The sequence below is a fragment of the Gymnoscopelus braueri genome (assembly GCF_963280865.1).
Source record: "Gymnoscopelus braueri genome assembly, chromosome: 4".
Taxonomy (NCBI): Eukaryota; Metazoa; Chordata; class Actinopteri; order Myctophiformes; family Myctophidae; genus Gymnoscopelus; species Gymnoscopelus braueri.
In genome coordinates, this window is record NC_137605.1 from 53,634,411 (window position 1) to 53,661,970 (window position 27,560).

The 27,560-nt window shown below is 42.8% G+C and overlaps 1 protein-coding gene across 5 annotated transcripts in view; it reads right to left on the bottom strand.

The window, feature by feature from the left end:
• Window positions 1-27,560, bottom strand: part of LOC308084557 (rho guanine nucleotide exchange factor 2-like) — a 78,810-nt gene that overhangs the window by 11,246 nt on the left and 40,004 nt on the right. For 3 of the 5 annotated variants that reach the window (XM_080427242.1, XM_080427240.1, XM_080427243.1), the window contains 13 exons: window positions 21,185-21,347; window positions 12,207-12,274; window positions 9,797-9,860; window positions 9,519-9,654; window positions 9,160-9,269; window positions 8,423-8,566; window positions 7,317-7,567; window positions 4,227-4,352; window positions 3,533-3,650; window positions 2,957-3,217; window positions 1,025-1,101; window positions 587-759; window positions 1-55 (listed from right to left, as the gene is read on the bottom strand). The exon at window positions 1-55 is cut by the window's left edge and continues 13 nt beyond it. In XM_080427242.1, the coding sequence (XP_080283368.1) occupies window positions 1-55; window positions 587-759; window positions 1,025-1,101; window positions 2,957-3,217; window positions 3,533-3,650; window positions 4,227-4,352; window positions 7,317-7,567; window positions 8,423-8,566; window positions 9,160-9,269; window positions 9,519-9,654; window positions 9,797-9,860; window positions 12,207-12,274; window positions 21,185-21,347 (1,746 nt within the window). The remainder of the gene's footprint in view (window positions 56-586; window positions 760-1,024; window positions 1,102-2,956; window positions 3,218-3,532; window positions 3,651-4,226; window positions 4,353-7,316; window positions 7,568-8,422; window positions 8,567-9,159; window positions 9,270-9,518; window positions 9,655-9,796; window positions 9,861-12,206; window positions 12,275-21,184; window positions 21,348-27,560) is intronic. The other 2 variants (XM_080427241.1, XM_080427244.1) reach the window with 1 other exon arrangement.

Sequence of the window (27,560 nt, forward strand, 5' to 3'; positions counted from 1 at the left end):
TAGTAAGGCTTTGTCTTCTGTTTCTATCAGCGGAAACTCCTCTCTGGATGGACAGCTAGACAAACGGAAAGTGAGACATACAAACAGACAGACAGACAGAGAGAGCAACAGTGAGGCAGTGAGACCACTAGGTGGCAACATTGACATCAGCACCGTGTGAGATGTGAGATTAGTTAGATCAGTGGTTCTCAAAGTGGGGTCCTCGGACCACCCAGGTTCCTTGAGGTGTTTCCAAATGGACCCTTACAGGTCTCACGCAGGGTCCAGATCTGCTTATTATAATTTCCCAGCAAGATTTTATTTGAAAATAGCCGATCTACAAGCTCACAACGCGTCGCATCGCGACGCGTTGTGAGCTTGTAGATCTGCTATTTTCAAATCGCTGATGTATGGTAAAGTGCTCATGTGGCCCATAGGCGCTTCTTTTGGGCTGGTTTTCCTAGACCCGGTTGCTCGTTTCTCTCACAGAATCTGGCAACACTGGTCTTACGGGTCCATTTGGTTACATTTTGTACACTCTCAGAGTTACGGGGGTCGCTTGAAATTAAAAAAGGTTTGAGAACTGGCGATGTGGATGTTGTCTGACCTGTGCACAGTCTGCTGGATGCGTTTCATCCAGGCGTTCCGGTCGTCTTTGGACGCCGCGTGGAGCTCATACATCTCTGGAGGGGTGGAGTGACTGATGAGGAACATCCCTCGCTCCTGATTGGCTATGTCCCTAACGATCAGGTTGTTTAACGACACAACCGCTGGCTTGTCCTGAGACACAGACAGAGAGATAGAGAGAGAGAAATCAAAGAAGAGAAAAAAAAAAATGAGAGGAGATCCAAGCGAGGTGAAGATTTGGAGGAAAAGAGAGGAGAGGAGGGGATAAATTAGGCATTTAACCCATTGAGGCCGATTCTAAAAATGTTTTCTAAATCCTTACAGTTTTTTTAAACAATTTAAAATAAATAAAATATATCTCAAGGGGGGAGGGGAGGAGAGGAGAGGAGAGGAGAGGGGGGTAGGGAGGAGTACTGACCAGTGAAGGGAAGATGTATTTTTGATCTTTCTCCTGAAGAAATACCAGGATGTCTGACATCAATAAAACCTGTACATCTATACACACACACACACACACACCAGAGAAAGAAGGAAAAGTAAATATTTGGTTTGAATCCACCAGTGCACGCACACGCACGCACGCACACACACACACACACACACACATAAGGGATGTCACGGTGTGGGGAATTTCCCAACAAGTAATAAATGCAATGTCAACACTGGTCAGACCGGTAACACAGCATAACCCACTTTAATTACTTTCATTACTACTAGACCATACCCGGTGAAGGGCGCAGACGAAAGTAGTTGCAAACTTGGGGTTATTGCACGTCCTGTAGCGCGGTCCCCCCGCGGGTCCCCCCGCGGGTCCCCCCGCGGCACCCCCCGCGGTCACCCCTCCCCACGGGCAACCCCCCCCCCCCCAGGGGCAACCCCCCACACACCCCCCCGTCGCGGAACCCCCCGGGTCCCATCGCAAACACACACACAAACGCAACGTTTAGCGCGAGTCGTCTCGCACACACACACGGGCAACAGTGTGTCGCGGCTGGATTGGATGCGACGCATGCGCAGTTTGATCGGGCACAGACGACCCAAGACACGGCCCAAGACAGACAGAGGTTACTCAAATTATAGGAAGATATAGTGTGCCGGGCAGCCTGCATTAATATTGTCAACCACTAGGCGTCGTACTCGACATGCCTGGCAATGATCCAGAAACAGAAACCAAACCTTAGCAAACTGATGAGCCTTTAGGTCATACATGGGCAACTGGCGGCCCCGGGGCCACATGCGACCCCCACCTTCACTTAATGTGGCCCGCAGGTTAATATCGGAATAATGATACATTATTGATTTCAGCTGTTAAGGTCCTTACACACCGGGGCGAATTCTTCATGCGAATAAATACGTTTTTTTTTAAAACCTTATGAAGTCAATGCAAGCGTCTACATCAGTTTCGCGAAGCAAAAAGCGTCTTTTAATTATTCGGAACGAGTCCGAATATTCGCCGGTGTGTAAGGACCTTTACAATTCCAAATATGCAAACATGACCCGCTTTAATTACTTCAGTCTATATTAGTAGCTCAATGACTAGTATTAAAATTCTATTGTCTTTTTTATGTCCAATGTATTTGTATTTAAGTTCATAAAGTTAACATAAGTATAACTAAATGCATTTGAAATTAAATAAAAATGTTACTTTTCAGGATAACAAAAATAATAATCAGGATTCCATTTAAAAAATAGCAAAAATAGCAGATCTACTAGCTCAAAACGTGTCGCCCTGCGACACGTTTTGAGCTTGTAGATCGGCTATTTTTGCCACTTCTGTGTGACATAAAAAACGAAAAAAAGTTAAGATACGGAGAAAAGAGATGTCTGCCAGTACATGCAATGTGGCCCTCTGGAGTGAAAGTTGCCTGCCCCTGCTTTAGGAGCACGACTGCAAGGTCATAAAATACAACGAGAAGATAAACAAGCCAGCAGCACTCCATAATGTCCTTTTCACTATCTCATGTTCCTCACCGAGACCAACAACGGACGTGTTTCAGCTCAAACAGCCTTCATCGGCGTTGTTCAAGACGCAAACAGGAAATAATTGTAAGATTAATTGAGAGCACATCGTCACTACAGGTTGTTGTTAAGTGGAACCCGCCCCCGTAAGTGAAATCTGACACCGTTGTGTATACTGCAGCTAGCAGCCCAGGTGCAGAGACAGAGGCATAACAGTCAGTCACTTCTCTTCATAATAATAATAATTACCACCTGTTACCTGACTAAAGTTATGATAACGTGCTGGGTGCCACACGAAAATGAACCAAAGTGGTTTTACAGGGTAAAACACAATATATTTTTTTTATTCATTATTATTATTTAAAAAAAAGAAAATAAACGGTGTTTGCACCTTTCACACCTTTCAGCCGGTTGGAGTTCTGTGTCTTCCAGAGCAGCGTTCCTTCGTGGATGAGGTTCCTGCGGAGGAGTTCACCTCCTCTGAACGCCCCGCCTCCCCGGACCTCCGCCTGCGCCCGCGGGTCCATTTTGGAGCGGATCTCCTGCAGCCTCTGTGTCCTCTGCAGATCCAGGACCTGCTGGTCCACGCAGCTGAGCAGATCCTTCAGCAGCACCAGAGATGTGGACAAGGACTGGATCTCCTCGTCGTTACCTAGAAGACACACACACACACAGTCAGTTTAGACCAGTGTTTCCCAAACAGTGAGTCAGGACAAATTTTTGGGTAAAAAACCCATTTTATGGTCTCCAGCTCGCAACGCGTTGTGAGCTTGTAGATTGGCTTATTTTCCCTATTAAATCGGACTTAACTTAAAGTGGTTAATTATATTATAATTAATTATAATGTATTTTCATAAGTTTGGGCACGCCAAATGTATCTTTTCTCTCCAGCTGAAAAGCTTGGGAAACGCTGAGTCAGACAGACAGACAGACAGACAGACAGACAGACAGACAGACAGACAGGTACCCTTGGTGTTGTCCAGTATCCGTTGGATGAGGACGGGGTATTTGGTGATCCTCTGGGTGACCAATAGAATGCACTCCTGGACTCCATGACGACGCAGCAGTGGACCCTTACTGACCCTCTGGAAGACAAACAACCTGCTCACTGCTGGAACTGGACGTATCGTTGCTGTCATGGCTGAAACCTCTTATCTCTGTATTTTACGGTTGTTTTTTTGTAAATTGAATGCCCTCCTTGATCATACAACAGCGTCACACAAACGCATCAAAAGTAGCAGATCTACAAGCTCAACATGCACGTTTTGAGCTTGTAGATCTGCTACTTTTGCTATTTTTGAAGTTCAGCCCTGAAAAGTTTTGGACATATGAGGTTCCTAACCGACAGAGACGATATGGCACATCCATTACATTTTTCTCTCTCTCTTTACTTATAAAAGTTCTCTCTTTCTTTCTCATCTTTGTCTGCTTCTTAGTATTTTGTCCCATGAATAGTTTCATTATTCTAACTGAGTCCGTCTCACTTCAAACAGTGAGTGTGTGAGCGTGTGTGTGTGTGTGTGTGTGTGTGTGTGTGTGTGTGTGTGTTAGTGTGTGTTATCGCTCCATTCTAGAGCATGTGAGATCTTACTGGTACCTCCTGACACCAACCCACCCAAATCCTCTATCACTCCCTCCTCTCCTCTCCTCTCCTCTCTCACCCGCACTAAGTGCTGGAACCTCTTGTCCCGGGCCAACAGTTCTTTGTAGAGTTTAACCGATTTGGGATGTCGACTGCAGAACTCAGAGTACGCCTTCCTCATGTCGTCTGCATGCTGACCTGAGAACTACACACACACACACACACACACACACACACACACACACACACACACACACACACACACACACACACACACACACACACACACACACACACACACACACACACACACACACACACACACACACACACACACACACACACACACACACAGAAAGTGGATGAAAGCAAGTTATGAATGTGTGCAACAAGTTAAAAATGTTGGACTACCTCCAAAAACACATGAACTCACACCCCCCCCTGTAATCAATGGGGAATTAATGGGGAAACACTGCTGTACTATACAGATTCATTAGTTTTATTCATTAAAGTAAGTTCTGGATTGCAGCTTCAAGGACAAAGTAACAACATTTAAGATGAACTTTGACCTCTGCGTAAGCCTAGCGATGGAGTGGATGCAGGTCAGGACGACGCGCACAGAGCTGCAGAGATGGACATCTGAAATGTTAACGTTGCCTAGCAACCGCCTTGTTTATACAGGCAGTCGGCAGGGAGGGACTACTACTTCCTCATAGAAACACCATAGATCTTTCTAGCATCACAGTGTTGCTAGGGAACGTCTGCTACTGATATTCCTGCAACAGGAAACAAAACCTGACACATTATGCTGCGTTCACACACTGGCAGATACAAAAGATACAAAGCTACACAGCATATATGTGTAGCTTTGTATCTTTGTAGCTGAAGTTGAAACCAGCTCACATTTTTTTGTAGCTTTGTAGCCGTTGTAGCTTTTGTAGCAGCTACAGAAGTTGGATGTATCCTTGCATCTTCACGCCGCTGGCTTTCATTGAAAATGAATGGTAGCCTGTATCCTTGTAGCTGCCAGTGTGAACGCAGCAAAGCCTATGTTGTCCAAGTGTCTATTCTTGTGATGCAATACTTATTACAAACTGAGGGGAAGGGAGAGAGTGAGTCTAATTCAACAACTAACCCGCCTAAAACATGAACACGCTGATGGACGCATCGCGAAGCCGGGCAAGCTATGCTAATGTTTGGGAGTCTATACCAAGGGGCCAGCTTCTGAGTTGTAAATTGAGGCTGTATAGGAAGTGACAGTTCATATGAATGGCCTGTAGTCTCTGTGTTTCACCCCTGCTGGTGTCAGAAAGAATTAGGCTCCATTCAAGCGGATGGGTTTTTGCCGAACTTTACACTTGATTTTATTACCTTAATAAACGTTTACAAAATGTATTGTCATAAATACTATATGCTTCCAGTTGCTAGTTTAAAGTCTTCTTTTAATCACCATGATATGCGTTTTTTTTTTTTTTAATTGATGATAAAGTAGGGTATGCTGTAGGAGGGGCGTGGCTACCTTGTGATGATTTGATTGACAAGCTACACAACCAATAGCATTCATTCCCCACTCCCCACTCTGGTCCCAACCAATAGCATTCATTAATTTCAGGTTTCTTATTTGCATATTCGGACCGGATATAGAAAGACGGCGGCTTTGAAATCGTTGAAAAATAGGCTTCATTTACGGTCTGTAGAGTTTATGGGCGTAACTTTGTCCATTTCTTTTTTACAGTCTATATGGTCTATACCAGTGGTTCTCAACCAGTGGTCCGGGGACCACCAGTGGTCCTTGGGGAGTACCAGGGGGTCCCCAGCGAAATTAATTAACATAGCGTCACAATCATTTTAACCACTAACTTTGGCTATTCAAAAATAGCAGATCGACAAGCTCATAGCGCGGCACCGAGTGCCGTGCTATGAGCTTGTACATCTGCTATTTTTGAAAAATCTTTAAAATGTGTGCATATCTTTGAATATATATATTTTTTTTTAAGCGAACATTTTAAACTCAAATCTTCTCTTCTGGGGTTCCCTGGCACAAAACATTTTCAGATGGGGGTCCGCGGGCAAATGTATATCAATTTAGGGGTCCTTGGCATGAATAGTGTTGAAAACCACTGGTCTACGCATGTATATATATATGTTACAGTATGATTGGAGAACCAGTACGATTGAAGAAGGCTCGCTCGTTTTTACCACCCACCCAGCAATTCTGTAGAAGCAACACTAGAGGGAGCCACAAGCCAGGCTTGTGCACAAGCATATATTGCCGCGACCACACACACGTGCGCGCGTGTGTGACCGGCTTCGAGTGCTATCAATGCATTGAATGGGGAAATAGGCGAGTTTATTAGACCTTTCAATGGGCGAAATAGGCTACTACCTACCCGCGATTTATCAGACCATTCATTCAGGAGCTACTGACCTACTTGGAGGCGGAGCAGTCCGCACAACAATATTTACGATTCTGTGCCTATCGGTACATAACTCAAACGGCGCTGAGTAGGCACAGGCGAACGTCACACCGTTCAGGACGGCAACTCGGTCGCCTTAGCTCCCTCTGTGGTCCTTCACGGGGTGACAGTTCGCCTGTGACTGCGCGCCTCCGTCAGGGTCCAAAACCAAAAGCGAAACCTAAACTGAACTATTAAGTCATGTCAGTTGGTAGGTTAGTATGTCTTGATAACACCCAATGAATGGTCTGATAAATCGTGGGTAGGTAAGTAGGTCGCCTATTTCGCCCATTCAAAGGTCTAATAAACTCGCCTATTTCCCCATTCAATGCAGATAGCATTCGAATCAGGTGGACTGTTAAGATACTTTTATTGTGTTCTGCTGGCTTTTGTTTTAGTTTCTCCCTGACACACACACACACACACACACACACACACACACACACACACACACACACACACACACACACACACACACACACACACACACACACACACACACACACACACACACACACACACACACACACACACACACACACACACACACACGGAGGAGGAGAAGGAGAAGGAGGAGGAGCTCCTCCTCCTCGCGAGCCTCGCTAATAAACCCTGTCTCGAAAAGCCCCGCATCGCCCCGAAGCCCCGTGCCTAAAAACGAGCGCTCTGTCTTCAATCGTACTGGTTCTCCAAACGTACTGTGACATATATACCTGTTGAGTCAACAGGTCTCCCAGTCTGTGTATGGTGAAGTTGTTCTGGCTGCCAGGGGCCAGACCCTGGATCCTCCTGGCCTGTAGCTGGGCCAGGAAGCGCGTGTGGATGGCCAGCAGCTGGTCCAGACAGGGGAACATGGCGTGGACCACGCCCGGCTCCAACAGCACCTCGTCCAGCATGCCCTGTCTGAACACGCCGTCCATGATCTTCAGCGTCCGCACGTGATGGAACTCTGTCTGGATCAACTCTGGAGAAACACATTACATTCATATGTGTTAACCACTTAAACCCTAAATACTTAGCAGGGTCTATTCCTTGTCGGCTCCTTTTTTCCCCTCTACATCAGGGGTCTTCAACAGGGGGTCCGGGACCCCTAGGGGGTCCTCAGAGCTACTACAGGGGGTCCGCCAGATCTTTGTGTGATATGATTTATTTTTTACATTAACCACTTGAACCCTAGCATCCCTTTTCTGGGGAGAACTTAAGCCAAAAATAGCAGATCTACAAGCTACAGATCTACAACGCCTCGCCAGCTGTGTTGTGAGCTTGTAGATCGGCTATCTTTGGCAAAGAGTTATAGGTGTAAAAGAAAGGTGAAAGAAAGAGCAGCAAAAGTTTATCTGAAACACAATTTTACACAATATAGAGGGGGTCCCTGCTTCATCTCTCTCTCAGCTAGGGGGTCCTTGGCCTGAAAACGTTGAAGACCCCTGCTCTAAAACAAACCTCTTCTCTTAAAAAATTGCTTGTCGTAGCTTGTAGCAATAGTTTACTGCCAAAAATAAATAAAAACATTTCTAAGAAGAACATTTTTTAAAACAGGGCTAAAGTGATTCATACAAGTATATACATTAATACAATTACCTATTGTATTATTATACAATGATATACTGTATTATTCCATTTAGACACAATTAGATTGCATTCAAACACAAATACTTTCTACATGGATGATAACACTTTCAATCACAGTGTTATACTAATTTATTTATTGTTTGTTTGTTTGTTTTTGTTTTTGTTTTTGTGTTTGTGTTTGTGTTTGTGTTGTGTGTGTGTGTGTGTGTGTGTGTGTGTGTGTGTGTGTGTGTGTGTGTGTGTGTACCATAGATAACATCCTGGCGTTTCATGATGTCTTTGCGTTGCGTTTGTAGAAACGACGGGTCGACAACCATACTCCAACTGTCCTTCTCCACATCTTTGCCCTCCACCTCCAACTCCTCCAACAGAGATGCATAGTACACCTCCCCTACACACATACACACACACACACACACACAGGTTAAAATACATGTACTTTTCAGGATTCAAATTCTAAAATAGCAAAAGTATCAGATCTACAAGCTCAAAACGCGTCGCTTTGCGCCGCGTTTTGAGCTTGCAGATCTGGTACTTTTGCTACTTTTGTGTGACGCTGCAGTATGATCAAGTAGGGCGTTCATTTACGAAAAAACACAAAAAAGTTTAAATATGGAGATAAAAGGTTTCTACCCGACAGCAACAATATACTAACTGACATGTCAAACTCACATTGTCATAGTGATATGATATGCTGTCAAGGTCAGTTTATTGACATTGATACATTGCCCTAGTGATGTACTTACATAGTGACATGATGCTGTAGTAGGTAATTGGTTGTGTGTGTAAAATCTGTGATGTCATGAATGTCAGTGCATTGTTCTGCTATTTGCTCTGCGTGTGAAGATAAATAAATCGTGTGTGTGTGTGTGTGTGTGTGTGTGTGTGTGTGTGTGTGTGTGTGTGTGTGTGTGTGTATGTGTGTGTGTGTGTGTGTGTGTGTGTGTGTGTGTGTGTGTGTGTGTGTGTGTGTGTGTGTGTTACCTTCGTCATTAATTGATTCCATAGACATTGATCTGTTTCTGAAGTTGAGAGAATCTGTTGACTGAGACAGAATCCTCCTCAAACCCAACGGCGAATCATCATTCAGATTACTGAGAGAGAGAGAGAAGTTCATTATGTGTCATTATAGGCAAAATGAAATTGAAATTCCAAACGTTTCAAAAATAGCTCACAACCTGTCGCAATGCAGAGTGTTGTGCGTTTGTAGATTGGCTATTTTTGCATTTGTCGCATAATTGGGCTTAAATGGTTAAAAGCACCTGTGTTAAGCCACTACTACAAAGGCTTTCAGACATCACTTCCTGTATGGCAGACCAATCAGACTGCTGCTGTGGACTCACCCAGCGATGTTAGTGGTGGAGACGCTCTTGGAGAGACCGGAGAGACCGGAGCGAACCCGCCTCGACCCCAAGAGAGACGATCGTAGACTTTCTGATGGATATATGGCCGAGCTAGGACGCTCCTTCATTGCAGGAGCTGAGAGAGAGAGAGAGAGAGTACAATTGAAAGGAAGCCGAAAAAATTATTTAAATTAACAACCACATTTTCAATCCTCTCCAAGTGACCAATAGGAACAACAACCAGACAAGCAAAGAGAGGAAGAGGCAGACAGACTTACTCTTGTTCCTCAATGACACATTCTGAAGTGCTGCGCTGTTCCTCACCAGAGCCAACTTTTGTTGCTGTTTAAGAAAGACAGACAGACAGACAGACAGACAGACAGACAGACAGACAGACAGACAGACAGACAGACAGACGGACAGTTAATAGAGACTCCAGAATCAGAATCAGGTTTATTGTCACATCACAGGTTTACAAGGTAAAAAAGTGGGTGAAATTCGCTTTCGTACATCGTTCCCATCGCAACGTTATTTCCATAGATAGAAGAGGGGGAGGAAGAAGGGGGGGGGGCAAGTGGAAAGGGAGATCAAACAAGAGAACAACAAAAAGGCCAAACAAGTTATCTACATATTTACACTAGAACCTGAGATAAAAAAAATATGACGAAGGTGCCTGAGCATAGCAGCAATGTATGTATACTGTGCATGATATACTTATGGACGTGAAGGTGCTTAGAGAAAAAAAAAAGAAAAGCACAATAAAAGACAAAAAAAGAGTCAGTGCGTTAGACATGGGATTAAAGGGGAAATCCACCCATTTTCAATATTTAACTATGTCATTAATATAGCATAAAGGAGTTGTGTGGAAATAAGAAAAAATTAAAAAAAAAATTAACATTGCAAAAAAAATTAACATTGCAAAAAAATTAACATTGCAAATTACACTGTGATGACTCATCATGGTGTAATTTGCAATGTTAATTTTTTTGCAATGTTAAATTTTTTTGCAATGTTAATTTTTTTTTTAATTTTTTCTTATTTCCACACAACTCCTTTATGCTATATTAATGACATAGTTAAATATTGAAAATGGGTGGATTTCCCCTTTAAGGTGCAAAAAGTCAGTGCGTGTCGACCGCATAATCCACATAGTGGACTGAGCCTGGTATAATCCGCAAGTAGTTCCAGATATTTAGTATGGGTTAAATACACAGGGATCAATGAGGTATTACTCAACTTAGACAGCTGGTACAGTAGGGATGGAACGATTTAACGAATTAACCGTTTACACAGGAAATAAACCACTTTATTTAGGATGTAATGGGATCAGCGGTGCTACATACAGTATACGGTATGATGCCGTTGATGCGGTTTTTTTTTTAACGTTTTTTTTTAAACGTCCAGAACCCAGGATAACGTGATCCGATAACGTATTACTTAAAAATCCATTATCTCGGCTCCTGTGCAATTTTTTTTTTACTATGTCTTTTTGGCCGAGACATGCTATTTTCAAAGGTGGAAAAAAGGGAACGGGATGTCGCGATGACATTTTCTTTTTTTTGGCGTAAGCATAGTGAAACCCTCTGTGATTGGCAACCATCAGGGGGTCGATCATACTGGAGATAAATATTCTGTGACTACTTGAAAATCTAAGAAAAATCGAAAAATCTCTGGCACTGGGCAAACACAGCCAGAAAATAAGTCTGGCACTGAATGAGTTAATAGAAATTGTATACATTCACCCAAAAGTAACACCAACCCTACTTGATTGGTTTCAAAACGATTTAATTGCTTACAGTGCTGAAAGTAGTCCATTAATTTATGCCAGGCGCGTCCAGCAGTGTTGCCAGATTATGTGAGAGAAACAAGCAACCAGGTCTAGGAAAACCAGCCCAAAAGAAGCGACTATGGGCCACATGAGCACTTTAACATATACATCAGCTATTTGAAAATAGCCGATCTACAAGCTCACATCGCGTCGCGATGCGACGCGTTGTGAGCTTGTAGATCTGCTATTTTCAAATAAAATCTTGCGGGGAAATTATAATAAGCAGATCTGGCAACCCTGACGTCCAGTGCAACAAGGTCGGCTCGGAGTGTTGATGTGATGTTGATGAAATAGAATCGATATTCTTACTGCATTGTCTATTGCTCACCTCAAATGTTTCCAAAAACATTCTTGAGACCTGAGTGCAATGTTTAGCTGTACATGACATTGTGTTTGTTTACAAAGCTGCCATGTTGGATATAGTCTCGCTCGCATATCCAGACTCTCCAAAGGCTCCCTCCACTGTCAAGCGGAGTGGGCGGAACTGTGAAAGGTCTGGCTATGCGATAATGCGAGACTATGTTGGATACGGCAAAAATATCAAGCTACGCAGATTGATAAGGTGTGCCGTGTCCTTGATTAGACAGCGGTCTGTCATTGAGTTCAACAACGGTCATTATTCAAAAATAACAGATCAATGAATTCAGCGATTGACCAATCAGAATCAAGCATTCAACCAAGCCAAGTGTTATAAATAGGGGTTAAGGGCTGAATCCTATGGTTGTGTGTTGTGACAGTGGGGGACAGCTGGGACATTAGACACAACTAGATGAAAAGTGTCTGAGGCTTCGATGCAAAAAACCTCTGGCACTTGATGTGTTAACAAGACTGATGAAGGTTCACTTCAATGAATGTCTCACCCTCTGTTTCATCTTGATACAGTTGTCCAGCGTGTCTCTGCAGCGGTTGTGTATGGTGACGTTACAGGCTGGAAACACACACACACACACACACACACAGATTAATTTACATTATTATAGGACCAGAATAGAGACAAACTTTTTTTGTTTATGCTTTTGACATATGTCAAAAGACAGAGACATGACAGAGAGACATAACAAGAGGAGGACATGACAGAGTCACATAATTATAACAAACAATAACCAACTGTGTGTGTGTGTGTGTGTGTGTGTGTGTGTGTGCGTGCGTGCGTGCTTCTACTCTTCTTATATCTTGTTCGTCGTGTGTTCGTCGTGTGTTCATCGTGTGTTCACTGATCTAGGATCTGATTCCTGCACTCCTTAGTATTGGTTGATTGTGAAGTCAATCACTGATCTAGGATCTGATCCTTGTGCTCCTTACTATTGGTAAGGGTGTTTCACAGCTGATCAGCAGTCAGTCAGTAGAGGTCTTTTGGCAGTATGTTTTAGACATTTCCTAACAGCAGATCTGATGTCAGTCCGAAACACACAGCTGCCTTTGTTCCCATAACCGCCCTGAAATTAACGTGCACACACACACACACACACACACACACACACACACACACACACACACACACACACACACACACACACACACACACACACACACACACACACACACACACACACACACACACACACACACACACACACACACACACACACACAAACTGACTGAGGCACATCACACCACATGGAACCACTCAACAACACTGCAGCTATTAAATGGACTGGTTCCTGTTTAGAACCACAGTTCTCTCTCTCACACACACACACACACACACACACACACAAACACACAGTTTAAAATAACTGTTTTCTAGGGCGTGTTCCTTTATAAAGGGTGTCTTGTAATCATCTGAAAGCGGTTGTGTTTACCATGTGCAGAGCTTTTTCTCTTCCATTGGGGTCCTGAGGGACAGAGCTTACTACTCATGACCTCAGGATAACCCCCCCTAAGCTGAGATCTTCATTCTACTCTGTATTTGGTTCATGAGGTGGGGTCCGGGGACTCCCAGGGGAGGCTTGAGGGGGTTACAGGAAAATTACAAACAGTTTGAACACTTAAGACCTATTTTATATTGTCGGCTATTTGAAAATAGCCAACCTGCTATTTTCAAGACAAATGGTCTCTTACGTCGGTCCCTGGAACTTATTATTTTCAAATGGGGGTCTGCAGCCTATCAATCACATATCAATCATCATTCAGCTGTCATATCAATCATCATTGAGATGACAATGTTTGAGAACCACTGTCCTAGGTACCTGTGATAGGGGTGTTCTGGCGATCTGGACCGATCCATCGAGTTAGCAGGCCAAAGATCCTGTCTAATAAAGCCCCCTGTCTAAAGTGTGTGGAGAAGTTGATCTCTGAAAGAGATCTCTCTCACGGCTATGGATTGTTATTATAGCTCCCATGGATGGTGACGGTTTGAAGGTTTCAATGGTTGTTGCTATATTGTTGTTGTATTGCTGTTATTGTTGTCCATCTTTGTTTCTCTCTCCCCCCTCCTCATCTTTCTTGCTCTTTCTTGTCTCTCTCTGCACAACGTGGTCAAGGCAGATGGCCGCCCACCCTAGTGCCTAGTAGGGCTGTGAATCTTCTGCTATCTCACGATTCGATTCGTTTCCGATTCTTGGGGTCACAATTCCGAAAACTATTTCAAAACAAACGATTCAAAAAAGTTTTTTTCCGATTCAAAAAAGATTTTCTTTCCCAATTCAGCCCAGAACTTGTCACTTCTCAAAAATTTCATCATACAAAAATACTGGGGGGAAAAAAATTAAAAATCTATTTTTTGAAAATGAGAATCGATTCTGAATCGTCCAACATGAGAATCGATTTTTTTTCCTGCAGCCCTAGTTAGTTCTGATCGGGGTTTCTTCCCGTTAAAGGGGAGTTTTTCCTTCCCCAGTGTCACCAAATGTGTGTCACCGGGGAAAACGATGGGTCTCTCTGCTCTCTATGTAAAGTGTCTTGAGACAACTTGTGATTTGGCACTATAATCTAATCAAGTTGAATTGAATTGGCTGAGCATCAGCATCTGTTCTAACACATGGCAACCCATCAGCCAAACCAGGCGCCTGAGCACTCTCTGCTCTAAGTCCAACACGTTTGAACTTTGACCCGGTTTGCACGGACCTTTCAAAGAGCAACCAATGCTCTTCCAGCGTGAGGTAACACAAGCTAAAGTAGCAACAGACAGAAATCTGATCCTCAGTTCACAGAATTTTAAAACTCAACATTAAAATAACACCAACACCTCCTGAATAGAGTGATGCATGGTGAAATGTTAGTAATCAGATGGGGTGGAAGGTTTGACCACTTCCAACCTCTTCAGGAAACACCACCCTGACCCTTCCTCTTAGCCTTGCCTACTTGTTGTCAATTATTTGTACGAGCTCTTGTTTTTATTGGATCTTGTTTATTCGATACACTTATTTGTTTTAGCTCTTGCTCATTTGATTTTTCCATTTGTCTCATCTGTTTAAAGGTAGGGTAAGTGATTTGCGTTGGTTAAAATAATTGTTAAATAGCTCTATATTCTGATAGTACTCATTGCTATAGAGTGTTTGTTCAGTATTAGGAGTCTCCTTGTCTCTCCACCTCTTTATTAAACAGAAAATGCATTTTCGTTCAGTTTCAGTTTCATTTCCAATTTTATCCAACCAGGACAGAGAACTCAATCAGGATACAGATTAAACAAGTGAAATTGGAAGTGATGACACTAAGAAATGAGCATGCAAAATTGGAACTGGAACACTATGCAAATTAAGCTTAAAAATGGGTACTTTCTCCTGATTGGCTGAGATTTTGACACCTACAGAAAAATGTATTTTCTGTTTATTAAAGAGCTGGATAGACAGGGAGACATCTGTTAATGAAAAAACACTCTATAGCAATGATTACTATCAGAATATAGTATTTTAACCTTTTAACAAAATACTTTTTGTTTTAACCAAAAAATATCACTTACCCTACCTTTAAGTAAGTACTTAGGTAGCTGATATATTGCACTTTTACTTTAGCGCTAGGTATACTCTTAGTTGCTTATTTTAGAAGAGAACGCACTTAAGACTTCTGGTGATTAGTCGTTTTCTTGCCTACCTATGCTGAATGCACTTATTGTAAGTCGCTTTTGGATAAAAGCGTCTGCTAAATAACCGTAATGTAATGTAGATGTGTCATTATTTTGGGTATGTCAATACAGGCAAACATTTCTGCTGATTTCACTATTTGTCAGGCGACAAAGTATAGGCCAGTATATAGTGGTTAATGACTAGGACAATGGTAGTATTCAGATGGGGGGCTACCAGGTTTGATGATTCAATGGATCATGATGAAGCTTGTGATGTATACCCTACTGTGTGGTTTAGCTTGACTCAACCCTACCTCTCTCTCTCTCCCTCCCTCTCTCTCTGACAGCAGTCACATCGCCTGCTGTCCTGGGCTCCAAAGACAGCTGTCGGTCGGTTGGCCTGTCCTTCTGTCCAACACAACATATCTTGAAACTACTTGGCTGCCGTGGAATTTTCACGCGCCTTCGTGAACCCCAGAGAATGGCCCCTACTGACTTGAGTGGTGACCCCTATAGGCTCTTCCTCTAGTGCTATACCCTCTGACCAATGTCCAGTTGTGTGTACAGCGCAGTACAGGGCTTTATTCTTCATGAATATAGACAGTGGTGGAAAAAGTACTCAAATGTTTTTACTTAAGTAGAAGTATCAATACTGCAATGTAGAAGTACTCTGTTAGAAAAGGCCGAAATTCTAAATTCACTTGAGTAAAAGTACAAAAGCATTGGTATGAAAATGTACTTAAAGTACCAAAAGTAAAAGTACTAAAATGTTTGAAAATAGCAGATCTACGAGCTCGTTGTGAGCTTCGGCTATTTTCAAATAGCCGATGTTTGCTGCCCTCGAGTGTGGGTTGTAATGAGTCTGTTCTGACCCAACTGTAGACTTTATTGTCCCACAGGGAGAAATTCCTTCCCACAGTACTGTACTTAACAACAATACAACAGCACACAATAACAGCAATAAACAACAACAAAATGACAGACGGCAGTATACACACTCTGGCCTGTTCAGTGACATCTGTTGTTTAAGGAGGCTATGATTGTAGGTGTCAGGCTTTTTCCCAAAGCGAGCTCTTTTGCACCTCGGTGTTGTGTACCAGCACTGGGAGTGGGGCATTAGGGTAAAGGTGATGATGGAGTGGTGTGTGACCCTATAGTAAACTTATAGTGACACACACACACACGCCATGCATATCATATAGATGTGAGTCATGTGACATCATTGTTTTGTTGTTAATCGCCAGATTAGGAGTAACAACAGACTGGCCTCTTAATCTGCAGATAATCTGTCTGGACAATAATCTCACACCTAGCGAAGCCATGCTGAGCGCAGATCAGCGGCACGCACGCACACACACACACACACACAAGTCGAGCAGGTCATAACACTGACTGGAGGTCAGCCAAATCATTCTGGCGCCACATTATTACAACTGTACTGACAATAAGTTAATATTCAAACAGATTGTGACCATTATCCTCGCATTGTTAACCTCTATGTCATAATATATAGTTACTCATTTTATAATAAATAATAAGCACATATAATACTACTAATTTATACATTATTATATTTCTTTTTTAATTGACTTATCTGTTGCCAAAGAGGGGGAGAGAGAAGAGGAGAGAGAGAGACTTATCATCCAGACAGAGAAATGGAGACACATCTATGTTGCTTTCTGACTGTCTTTATGTCAGTCTGTCTGTCTGTAGAACGAGGTCATCAAAAACATAAAACATAATCTGTTTACTGGAAAATGGGAGGCCATTAATGTGTGTGTGTGTGTGTGTGGGAGAGAGAGAAAGAGAGATAGAGGGGAAAACAGACAGAGAAAGAACAGCTATCTTTGCTGTGCCTTTGAGCAAAAATCCTCAAATCTGGTCCTGCTCATTCACTCCCCACACACACACACACACACACACACACACACACACACACACACACACACACACACACACACACACACACACACACACACACACACACACACACACACACACACACACACACACACACACACACACACACACACACACACACACACACACACACACACTTCAAGCCCCTCCTCCCAGTATTAACAGATCGGGTGTAGTTTGGTCAAAGAATGGCGTGTGCAAGGAAGTGGGGATATAATGTAAGGTTGTGACCTTGCCCTACATTTTGAATGGTCGCCCCGCAGAGACTGTGAACTGGGGCGAGGGGTACCACCTGTGTGTGTGTATGTGTGTGTGTGTGTGTGTGTGTGTGTGTGTGTGTGTGTGTGTGTGTGTGTGTTTGTGTGTGCGCTCTAGTCTAGAGGAGGGGAGGTACATCTGTTAGTGGGTAGGAGACAGGATTAGCACACAGTCTGTCAGACACGCACACGCACACACACACACACACACACACACACACACACACACACACACACACACACACACACACACACACACACACAGCTGACTGTTAGATGGTCCAAACAAAAGGAAAACAGACATCATTGCACAAATTAATACCAACACTGATGCAGGACAAACCCAAAGCATCACGTGGTATACTTATGAACGATATCAATTAATTTGACACTAAATACGTATTAAAAATCTATTTTATTATTAGCTTACCACTACCAAAATATATAATATTATTATATGTAAACAGGCATAAACCTGGTCTTCAGAATTAAAATACCACTGAATGCCTTAATTGAATCAGAATCAAGTATTAAAAGTGTGTACTAATAAAAATAGTATATTAATAATAATAGTTAAATTAAATCCCATATTGGTAACCAGAGCCCCTCATGAAAACGGTTTTAAAAACGAGTTTATCCTACACGTGCCGTCAGGTTCCGATTGGCTGGGTGCCAGATCACTGAAGCGTTTCTTGCACTGTAGTGAGAAAGGCTTGTCATTGGACCAGTGCCAGACATATTAACTGTTCATTTGACATCACGTGCCTCTTCTCTGTTTGGGTAATGATGACATTATAGTAGCTCTGATCCTCCGGTTTTAGATGAAATAAAATGTAAAAAAAAAATTACCTGCCAGACTCTGTACAAAAGGATGAAATTTGAATACACAGGAATACACTCACACACACACACACACAGAAATGTGCGCACACACACACACACGCACACGTTCCCCCTCTGGGCGCTGTGTGTGCGCGCATGTGTGACCATTAAATGTAACGGCAGGAGGTTTTGACTCCTTCGAGCTGTTTCTCCTCCTCTCATTTTCCTTCTCATTTTCTCTCTTTCTGTTTCTCTCTCCCTCCCTCCCTCCCTCCCTCCCTCCATCTTTCTATCCTCCTCTTCACTGTGGTTGTACTCCTCTACAGCAGGGTTTCAACAGCAAAGCATGCTGGGAGGCAGTCAAGTGGGAGAAAAAGGACCAGTGGATGGACAGAATGTATACAGACGTCCTCCCTGTGTGTGTGTGTGTGTGTGTGTGTGTGTGTGTGTGTGTGTGTGTGTGTGTGTGTGTGTGTGTGTGTGTGTGTGTGTGTGTGTGTGTGTGTGTGTGTGTGTGTGTGTGTGTGTGTGTGTTCGTGCGCACGCGCGTGAGTGCGTCTGTCTGTCTGTCTGCCAATCCTAAAGCATGTTCAACCTGGCTTCCATATTTTGGGTGTCAATATAATTTTCAAAGACAGTGAAAATAGCCGATCTACAAGCTCGCAACATGTTGTGAGATCATAGATCTGTCAACTTTATTATCACACACACAGGGAAATTTGGTCCAGTGCTCCAGACATAAAAAACGAAACCAAAAATGTCATCACAATCTACATGCTACAAGCTTGTTGATCAGATATATATTTTTTTTTTTTAATGTATAGTAAAACAATAATGTCAAATAAAAATATGATCCAAATCAGTAACTCAAATCAGTCTGTCTACATGCTGACTTCTTTGTCTGTTCTGAACCTGCAGCTGACAGCTCTCTCTCTCTCTCTCTCTCTCTCTCTCTCTCTCTGGTGTATTGGTTGAGGTTTGATCTCCCCTCCTCCCCGTGGCTCATCCTTCGCTTATCTGTCCCTCCCTCCCCATCTACTGTACCTCCACCCATTGTACCTCCTCAGCATCTCTCTCTCTCTCCCTCTTCTTTTCTCTTCTTCTTTTGTTCTATTGTTCTGTGTTCTATTGTTTTATTGTTTTCAAAGTGGCGGGCTAACAGCACTACCTGTATTCTATTGTAATGTGCTAACACTACATTACCTGTGTTCTATTGTTTTTAATGTCGTGTGCTAACATTACTACCTGTGTTCTATTGTTTTTAATGTAGTGTTCTAACATTACTAGCTGTGTTCTATGGTTTTTAATGTAGTGTGCTAACATTACTGTGTTCTATTGTTTTTAATGTAGTGTGCTAACACTACATTACCTGTGTTCTATTGTTTTCAATGTGGCATGCTAGCTGTATTCTATTGTTTTCAATGTGGCATGCTAGCTGTATTCTATTGTTTTCAATGTGGCATGCTAGCTGTATTCTATTGTTTTCAATGTGGCATGCTAGCTGTATTCTATTGTTTTCAATGTGGCGTGCTAACTATGCTGCTGAACGTGAAGGCAAATAAAACAGCATATGCCTGACAACTAGCTACTTCCTCTGTGAACCATTCACTTCCACATATGAAAAGCACACACACACACACACACACACACACACACACACACACACACACACACACACACACACACACACACACACACACACACACACACACACACACACACACACACACACACACACACACACACACACACACACACACACACACACACACACACACACACACACGCACGTCCATAAAGGTCGTTGTCCTGAGGCATAACGTCTGATTGGATAAAACATCAATATACCGATAACCAATCCAGCTTAATTTAAACTATTTACCCCGAGATAACCTGTCATCAGTTAGCATACGGAGTCACCCGTTGTGTTCTATTTCATTGTGCTGTAGTGTCTTCTATTGTGTTACACTGTGTTCCATTGTGTACTATTGTATTCCATTGTGTTGTACTGTGTTCTATTGTATTCCATTGTGTTGCACTGTCTTCTATTGTGTTTCTTTGTGTTGTACTGTGTTCTCTGACATTAATTACTGGGTTCTCTGACATTAATTACTGGGTTATATTGCATTACATAGTGTTTACAAGCTTCTGTTTCCATAGCAACATAAACAGACAGAACGGCATGTGTGCTGGCAAGAAAAAAACAGACCACAGTTATGCCTTCACTGATAAAACAGCATTGGGCAATCACCAAAGCACTGTGAGGAGCTGTATATTTGTTTCACTGTATTCATGGAATAAAGCAAAAAAGTAATCTGACTGAAAACATTTTGTTCATTAGAATTATGTTTAGGTATTATCGTAAACCTATGTTGTTCTACATACAGCCAACCAGTTGAAGAAATCACAGATTGAGCCTTTAACCTGTGCTTTTATGAAATATCCGAGACCATTAGGGTTTTATGGAAGACGCTTCTGAACATTAGCTAGTTTGACCACTGCAAGTACTCTTTAAATCTTAAAATAACTAACACAACACGTCACAGCGTGACGTGTTGTGTTAGTTTGCTTGTAGATCGGCTATTTTTGGTGCGCGACAAGCGTGCACTGAAAACGGTCATGGCGACTGAGAACTTGAATCCATGTGTATTCTATTGTGTGTTCCACTATCAAAGGCACTCACTCTGAACTTGAGTGTGTAGTGTGTGTGTGTGTGTGTGTGTGTGTGTGTGTGTGTGTGTGTGTGTGTGTGTGTGTGTGTGTGTGTGTGTGTGTGTGTGTGTGTGTGTGTGTGTGTGTGTGTGTGTGTGTGTGTGTGTGTGTGTGTATCTCTTACTGGGACAGCTCAGGGCTTCCTTGGCGGTGATGCTCTTGTTACAGGCGGAGCAGAGCGTTGTGGCAGACACGGTGAGGGAGGTGAAGAGGTGGCCGTTGCTGTAGCGAGCTTCCCTCTCCCTCGCCTCCTTCTCCCTCTCCTTCATCCTCTCTTTCTCCTTGTTCTGCAGAGACAGAGATACAAACGTTAATTTAACATTAAAATAACTGTGCTGCATAAATACATAAGACTGTTACGACTGACCAAGCCTTATTTGATCATTTATGTGTTTTCTATGATACTAGCCCATACCCGGTCGGCCGGTCGGTCGACCCAAGACGGACACCAAGACGGACGGTACTCCAATTATATAGTAGGATGTTCAGCTAATGAGATCATCTCTATACTGTTAAAAAAGGTCAATAAGAACAGTAAAGCACTCTTTATTGTAGGCAATCTCTCGATCAACAACCCCCAATTCAACCTGTGTAAATGTAGAGCCATATGAAATCCATGTTAACGGAATCGCGGACGGAATCACGGAAATGACCAATAAAAATGGAATTGGAATAAAAAACGGAATATTGCAGAATTTGGAATATAAAAAATATTCGCGGTAAAATATTTTTTTTTACCGCGAATTTTTACAAATCCACGGGACACCACCATTTTGCATGGCCACATCCTACTTTATAACAATAAAATCCACATAGAAATCGTCTTAAAAAGAAGATAGAAATGATAATAATACATGGGCGACGCCATTTTGCGCATGCTCAGACCGAATTCTTTTGGGTAACATTTTTGCGTATTCTTTCAGAGACATGTATGGACTGTTATATCTTATTAAATTGTGGACATTTATTCATTTCCACTTACCAGACACTTTTTTTATGGTAAAAATGAGCATAAAAAGCAAAATACAGAATTCAGAAATATTAAAATGGAAAAAACAGAATTTGGGAAAAAATAAAACGGAATTGGGAAAAAAATAAAACGGATTTCATATGGCTCTATGTAAATGTCCTTCTAGATCAGTGATTCGTAACCATTTTCATTCCATGGACCCCCCATATTGATATGAATTAGGTCACAGATCCCCATTTCATACGATGTAGACGCTGAAATCTCAGGAGGCTCAGGAGGTAGAGCAGCCGTCTTTAACCCATTCAGTCCGGGAACGCATCTGTGTCATTTTAGATTTCTTTGGCTATTTAAAAAAAAAAGCAGATATACAAGCTCTGCGCTATGAGCTTGTAGATCTGCTATTTTTGAAAAATCGTGAAAGTTTGTGAAAATCTTTGAATATATATTTTTTAAAGCGAGCATTTGTAAAATATTTTGTTCCAGGGAGTCAGGGACCCGCGAGCAGCAAAGATTTGAGTTACAAATGTTCAGTTTAAAAATATATGTATTCAAAGATTTTCACTAAATGAAATTCACAAAATCTCTGCAATTTTTTAATTGAATTGAATCCTCCGGGCTGCGCGTCAGTGTCCTTGAGCAAGACACCTCTATAGCTGCTACAGAAGAGCAGGTTGGTGCTTTGCTTGCATGGTTTCCTCCGCCATCAGCGTGTGAATGTGAAATACATTGTAAAGGAAAAGGCGGTATATGAATTAGTTACAGACCCATTGGTTCCTAACTAATAATCATTTAGTTAGGGACCCCCCTGGAACCACATCAAGGACCCCTAGGAGTTTTGTCAGAAAACCTTGGAGTGAGATTTGGTGGCGTGTGCAGCATATATTATTATCATTTTTGTATTTTATCGACCCATGGGAGTCACCACCGCACGCCAAAGAAATGTATTTGTGTATTCATTGTTGTACTTGATGTTGTTTGTTGCACCCAGTGCAACATGCCAGTTGTAATACCCCAACCAGGTACAGCTGGTATGTTGCACTGGGTGGGTGTGCTATAATTTTCCAAATCTACCCCTCAATAATGAAATCAAGTAATTTTATGGCAGAAACTGGTGGTAGGTGGAGATTAATACTGTGGGTGTGATCATTTTGGTGGGGGAGATCAGGGGGTCTTCCTCCCGAAACCTTTTAACAGAGCAGTTGTAATTACCTGTATTCTGGTGCAATTTAACATTGCACCACTTTTATCAGGCTTTACTAGCATGGCAACATGGGTTAATATTTTAATTTCATCCGCGTCTGGGGATATAATACTGTAAATGATCAATGGAATGACACGTGCGTAAATGCGCGCAGGGTCCCTCACACAAGAGACGCGCACACGCGCACACACACACACACACACACACACACACACACACACACACACACACACACACACACACACACACACACACACACACACACACACACAAACACACCTATCATTGCTGCTTTTCACTACAGTTAACGGGTGAGGCTACTTCAGATACAATAATTTAGTTCACTATTATCGCTCAAATACCGGCAGAAGTGGATGTCTCAGTGGTGCATGAGTTGACGCAGTGTTCCACTTGGGGTGATTTGACGCCGAGAGAGATACAATGTGTGGCGTGAGTGTGTGTGCAGAACGTCATTTGCGTGTGTCTCACGCTCATTGCGGGAGAGCTGGCAGCTCTGTTCGACAAGCAGCCACGTGGAACTTGCTAATTCCATGATGGCCGCTCTACCTCCTGTGCCACTGCCGCAAAAAAAAAGAAAAAAAAAGAAATCTCCAGAGGCACAGACATTTATGGAGAGACCTCACACTTACAAATTGGAATTTAGAAAGTGACTAGTATCATTATTCTAGAACTGTATACTGACAATAAATACATCACTTATCCTGGATATCCTGGCTCAATAAACACAAAACAATTAGGGATATCCTGGATCGATAAGGTTCAAGACCATTGCTAATTTGCCATCAAATAGATTGCTGTCTGATGCAAATCAGTATCATCATAACATCATAATAAAACCATTATAAAATGACAGATATAAAGACAGAGACAGGAAGGTTAACAGCATTGCTCCTTATATTGATTATAGTTGATTAATGATTAGTTCTGTCTGTCAGGTAGTGAGGCTATATTCTAATCTCCAATAACACACTGTCACACACACACACACACGTGTACACACATGCGCACACACACACGTGTACACACACACACACACACACACACACACACACACACACACACACACACACACACACACACACACACACACACACACACACACACACACACACACACACACACACACACACACACACACACAGAAGCGTTAAGTGGATGTCATTATCATACCACCAGTAGTGATGTATATCTAAGTCCTTCAGCCTTCTTTTTCCCCTTCATTGTCCTCTCTCCTTTACTCTCCTCTCCTTTGTTCTCCCGCATTTTCCTTCTCTTCTCTCTCCTGTGTTCTCCTTCTCTTCTCTTTCCTGTTTTCTCCTTCTCTTCTCTTCTATTTTCTCCTTCTCTTCTCTCCTCTCTCCTGTTTTCTCCTCCTCGTCTCTCCTCTCTTCCCCTCCGTCTGTCTGAACCAAGCCCCCAGAACCGCGGTATAACAGTGAAGTCGCCTGGTGGTCAAATCTGGGATTGCAGACTTCCGCATTTAAAACGCTACTGCGCGTGCGTCTACCGTCTGAAGCCTACAGTGCGCCTGCTCGGGGCTCAAGTCTTCCGCATTTGATGGAAACCAAGAAAAATGCGGAAGTAAAGCGTTCTTCCGGGTGCAGCATCTTTCATTGAAATAAATAGGTGGGGGCGGGGCCATCCGCCCCCTAGATATATTATAGCCTTATGGTCTGAACCAGCTGTTTCAGTACAGCAGATAAGATGATGAGCTGTCAGGATGTTGGACCAATAGGATCTCTCTCTCTCTGCCTTCTCTCTCTCGCTCTCTCTGCCTTCTCTCTCTCACACTGCTCCATCCTCTCCGATTCTGTCTCTCCATCTCTCTCTCTCTATCCTCTCTCAATCTATCTCTCCACCCCTCTCTCCTCAATCCCCCTCTCCGTCTTTATCACCTTATAATGCGCTCTCTCTCTCTTTTGTTGTACCTCTCTCTCTCCATCTCTCTATTCTGAAGGACACGTTCATTGTATCGTTCTCGTTATGAAGCAGATAACTGCAGCCTCAGCTCAAATACTGCTGGAGAGTGTGTGTGTGTGTGTGTGTGTGTGTGTGTGTGTGTGTGTGTGTGTGTGTGTGTGTGTGTGTGTGTGTGTGTGTGTGTGTGTGTGTGTGTGTGTGTGTTTGTATCGTCAGCAGCAGCAGGCTATCCGTTTCAAGGGCACGTTCAGCAGTTTTACACATCTTGCATACCTGCAGTGCGTCCTGCAGAGAACAACAAAAGGTAGCGTTGCTAGCGTCTTGCTGCTAACAGCATTCCAAAAGGGTCATTTCAAAATAACTCTGAAACAGTGATTTATATGCTCCACTATCTGGGAGTCAACGGAGACGGATAAAAAACGATGTGTGAAAATGGTGCTCGATGCTTCCTGGGCTGTGAAGGGAAAGTTTGTCTTTTCCAGAGTTATTTGGAAATACAATTTTTAGCAGCAAGAGGATAGCAATGCTAGCTCCCTGTTCCCAACTCTGGAGCTAATATTAGCTAGAAGCAGTGATCAACTTTTTTCAAGGACCCCCAGTTTGATATACATTAGGCCACGGACCCCCATTTGAAACAATATTCATCTCTGGGACCCCAAATGCGTTTGATAGTGCACAATTATTTGCAACCCAAATGGACACGCATTTGGTTCCATTTGTACACTCTGTAAAGATCCATTTGGCTCCTAAGTAGGTCATCTATTATTTAGCTGGGGACCCGTTGGAGCCCACTCAAGGACCTCGGGGGTTCCCCTGAACCACATATTGAGAAACACTGCTATACAGGTCCAAGGACTACAAGTATGCGAGACTAAATGTACCTAAAATCACATAAGTTACAGTTTAAGTCCATATATTCATCATGTTATTAACATTAATGGTAAATGGTGTGTTTCTATGCCACCTTTCTGCAAATTGTTTTACATTCACCCATATACACACATTCACACAGTGAACGGTGGAGGAAACCATGCAAGGCCCCAACCTGCTTATTAGGAGCAGTTAGGGGTTCAGGCTTTGCTCATGGACATTTTGACAAGAAGCGAGGACCGGCCTGGTATCGAAACAGGAACCTTCCTGTTCCAATACCTCTCCTGAGACAGTACCGCACCCTAGATTAACTGTCCAATGATAAATGGCCTAACCCAGTAGTTCACAACCCATTAAGCGATACAACCAATCACCACAAAGCGACACATGACACTACACGACACAAAGCAACACAACACATTCTACCACAACTATGCAAGATGGGAATGAAAGTTGAACCAAGAATTTATGTTCTCTCTCTCTCTCTCTCTCTCTCTCACACACTCTCCAGTATGAGGTTATTAAGGTCCATCAATCTCAGCTCCTCATTAACTGAGAGAGTGCCCCCCCCCCCCACACACACTCTGTCTCAGGAGCAGTATCAGGGCGGGGGAGGGGAGCCAGTGGTGGATTGTTCCCAAATGTTAAGATCCTAGATCAGCAACATTTCAGCCAATATATTAAGGAGAATGCTAGGTTAACTAGCAGTGTTCGTTATGAGGGTACAGTTATATAGTAAAGCAGTGGTTCTCACACTCTGAATACATTTTGTACCAGGGAGGGACGCCCATAACAGAAGATTTGTGTTTAACCGTTTCAAACATTTTGTAGATTGGCTATTTTCGAATAGCCAGAGTATAAAATAGGGGTTAAGTGGTTTTGATGCTGCATTAAATAGTTTAGCTGGGGACCCCCCCCCCCCGGAACCCCCTCAAGGACCCCACTTTGAGAAACACTGTAGTAAAGGATTGACAACGGTATCTGTCTGCTGACTCTATTCTCTGCTAATCTATCGTTGCTGTCGGGCAGAAACCTCTTATCTCCCTCTTATTCTAAATGTATGTGTTTTTTCGTAAATGAATGCCCACTTGATCATACTACCGTGTCACAAAGACATCAACAATTGCAGATCTATAAGCTTTGAGCTTTTTGCTACTTTTGCTATTTTAGAATTTGAATCCTGAAAAGTAACAGTTTTGAACATATGAGGTTTCCACCCGACAGAGACGATATCAAACTGAAAGGTTCTTGAAATTAATCTTCTTAAAATGAAATTTTTAAATTAATAAGATTATGAATCACTGCCGTTAGGCCTGGAATGTTAATCTTGGCTCCTGTCAACGGACAGTCAGAGATCATTTTAGGCGCTCTGTCTCATGTGCATTACGCTGGTCTTCTCTGTGGTTGATTTTCTATTCATCCGTCTTTAAATGCGAGTGATGAGAGCTAAGTGTTAACATGCAGGATGTGAGAGCAGCTGGGTGCATGCTAGTTCAACAAAAGAAACCTCTCCACCCT